This window comes from Dendroctonus ponderosae, unplaced genomic scaffold, assembly GCF_020466585.1.
Source record: "Dendroctonus ponderosae isolate FM_Combo_2020 unplaced genomic scaffold, Dpon_F_20191213v2 Dpon_F_20191213_6, whole genome shotgun sequence".
In the NCBI taxonomy this organism is placed as follows: domain Eukaryota; kingdom Metazoa; phylum Arthropoda; class Insecta; order Coleoptera; family Curculionidae; genus Dendroctonus; species Dendroctonus ponderosae.
This window is the reverse complement of record NW_026018814.1, coordinates 13,742,601-13,745,283: the sequence shown is the minus strand read 5'-3', so window position 1 is coordinate 13,745,283 and position 2,683 is coordinate 13,742,601. Positions and strand designations below refer to the sequence as shown.

The 2,683-nt window shown below is 32.6% G+C and overlaps 3 protein-coding genes across 8 annotated transcripts in view; 2 read left to right on the top strand and 1 right to left on the bottom strand.

Annotated features, from left to right (window-relative positions):
• LOC109543812 (homeobox protein homothorax) overlaps positions 1 to 2,683 on the top strand; it is a 250,340-nt gene that overhangs the window by 234,423 nt on the left and 13,234 nt on the right. The window lies entirely within an intron of this gene.
• Positions 1 to 2,683, bottom strand: part of LOC109542694 (cuticle protein) — a 7,341-nt gene that overhangs the window by 502 nt on the left and 4,156 nt on the right. The window lies entirely within an intron of this gene.
• Positions 1,924 to 2,683, top strand: part of LOC109539588 (cuticle protein 7) — a gene marked incomplete in the record, with an annotated part of 1,760 nt that continues 1,000 nt past the window's right edge. The window contains 3 exon segments of the mRNA XM_048667794.1: positions 1,924 to 1,998; positions 2,339 to 2,437; positions 2,499 to 2,683. Of these exon segments, the coding sequence (XP_048523751.1) occupies positions 1,987 to 1,998; positions 2,339 to 2,437; positions 2,499 to 2,683 (296 nt within the window).

The following is a 2,683-nucleotide window of genomic DNA, read 5'->3' as shown; positions in this document are numbered from 1 at the left end:
TTTTTTTTTATTAGTTTGTTATAGCAATCTAGTTTACACCAATAAGCTACTTTTCTTTAACCTAAACTACTAGATGTACATTTGCAAAGTGTTATCCTATGATATTAACTTCGGCTTTGTCATTGGAGAGTCACTATTTTAATGTGTACATATATAACTTCTAAAGATCTAAATGTGCAAACAGTGGACAATATAATAAAAAATTGTGCAAAAAGTCATGAACAAAGACTACAAAATCACATCAACGTTGAGGCCATCCAGCTCTTGAACAACGTTGGCTTAACAAGAAGACTAAATCGAGTGAAACCCTATGAACTAGTTCATGGAATTAATCGTTGATTCTTAACAAAGTAGAAGTTAACGCTACACATGTAAATAAAAATATTTAAGTATCTGAACGAAAACATTTTAGTCTTTCCAAATTTGATTGTCCTGACTAATCACCTGTTAGGCCTAATTAATTTTAGAATGTTTTAAAGTATTGCAATTGTGATGTATTTTAATGTATGATATGATGAGGCTGTTGACGAACTGTTTTTGTTTTTTAAATTAGTGACAATTTTTTTTAACTATCTGTTATTTTAGAAAAACTGATGATGGAAAAATACACCGAAACGTGTTTTGATTGATAAATAGAGACAAAGACTGAAACCCATGAATGAATTTGATTTGGAATTGAAACACAGTCAGGAAAGTATATACAATTAATGTTAATACATTATTAAACTTTTGAAGTTTGGTGTTAGTATGCCCGTTGTTTTAAATTCAATTTAATCTGGAGAAATTAGAATTGTTAACTATTTATTGATTAATGAATTAAATTACATTTCTTGATTATACATTTCAATAACAATTGAAGAATGACTTAGAGACTAAAGATATTTGATTTTGTCAAATGTTACAATACTGTAAGAAGAACTTAAAAAATGAAAACTTTTCGTAATAAAAATGAAAATTTTAAAGAAATACTGTTATATACTATATTATTTGTAGAGAAGTGTAATAGATAATAATAATGCCAAATATCTCGAAACCGGTGAGAGATACCGACTTAAACCAAATACACATTTTTTTGTTTAGAAAAAATCTGAGGACTAGATATTGCCAACAAAAAGCGATATTTAAAAACCCAACAAATTCGGATGTCTTAAATGGCTCCAGACAAACGAAGTTCGCCGAAACACATTTTTTTTCGGAATTAGTAAAACTGGATAAGGATCTATTAAACTATTCGTAGTTTTTTGAAAACTTTATTGACTCCCGGATAACTCGACTTTGTTTCAAACGCAATATTTTTGTTTAAATAATATGTCAGTGGAGTTTGTCACACCAGTTGAGGAAGTGTAAGTAACTCTGTAAGTTTTTTTTTCTTAATTTTATTATTGTTAACCTTCTGTGTGCTTGAACTTGGAATAAATAACTCGATTACCTGTACTTAATTCTTATAGTACTGGTCACTTGGAATATCATAAAACATTTGTAATTATAGTAAGGATTCTTTGAAAGCAGAATTTAATGCCAAGTAATTTTAAAATTACAATAACAGCATAATTATATTTCTATCTTATCCCTTATATTAATTTAATCTACTTGGCAGGCTCAGGCTTACTGAATTTAATAATAATTTTTGCTCTATTGCCGAACATTGACGTAATATTATTAAATATGTTAAACTGAATTGAAAAGCTTTTGCTTTTGACTTTAACTTTTGAAAAGTAGGTCATCTGAAATTCTCTAGATTCATTTAATTTGGAAGACTGTTACCAGGTTGGCAACATATTTTTGCATGAATTTTGCGAACCATTATCAAATTGTCCGACCTTGCTCAGCTTTTAACCATGAATTGGGGACTCATTTCCTTGAACCACCAGTTCGGTGAAATGCTACAATCAGACTCCACACCCCTTACCCACTTTCAAGATAAGTATATATATACCGGACCGCCGAAGAAACAAATCAGTTAATATCGATTTAACGTAATCAATCATGGCTTTCAAGGTATGTGCAATAAATTCCACCAGGTTCACGTGGATTATCAAACGGGTGCACATATTTAGTAATCATCTTGCATAAATAAGTTGTTCTGATGTTTTCATTTAGTTGTGACGGTCGTCCAAAAAATTGATTTTGATGCAAAATAAATTTTGCGGGCAGTGTTAAATGTGCTCCTTTGGAATATAGAAAAAGTCTTGAAACTATTTAGCAATTCTTGAACTGAGTAAAAGCAAAGCCAAATTTGAGTTTTTTGCATTGCAGTACCGGAATAAAAAGTTTAATTTGCACCCTATTAGCTAAAGGAATTTTTCAGTCAAAATTCTGACCAATCTTTTTTTTGCAGTTTGTAGTTCTCGCTGCTTTCGTGGCTGTTGCCCACGCTGGATACATTGCTCAGCCAGCTTTGTCATACGCTGCTGCTCCTTTGGCTTACACCACAAAGGTAGCACTTCGATTCAAAATTCTCGATATTCCGACTCATTTCCAAATGCGGTTTTCTTTAGGTGGCTGCCCCAATTGCTTACGCTCCAGTGGCCAAGACTGTTGTTGCTGAGCCCTCAGCACCAGCCCACTACGATTACGGATACACCGTTAGCGACCCCCACACCGGAGACCAGAAATCTCAACATGAATCCCGTCGTGGTGACGTAGTAGAAGGCAGCTACTCTTTGGTAGATTCTGATGGAAC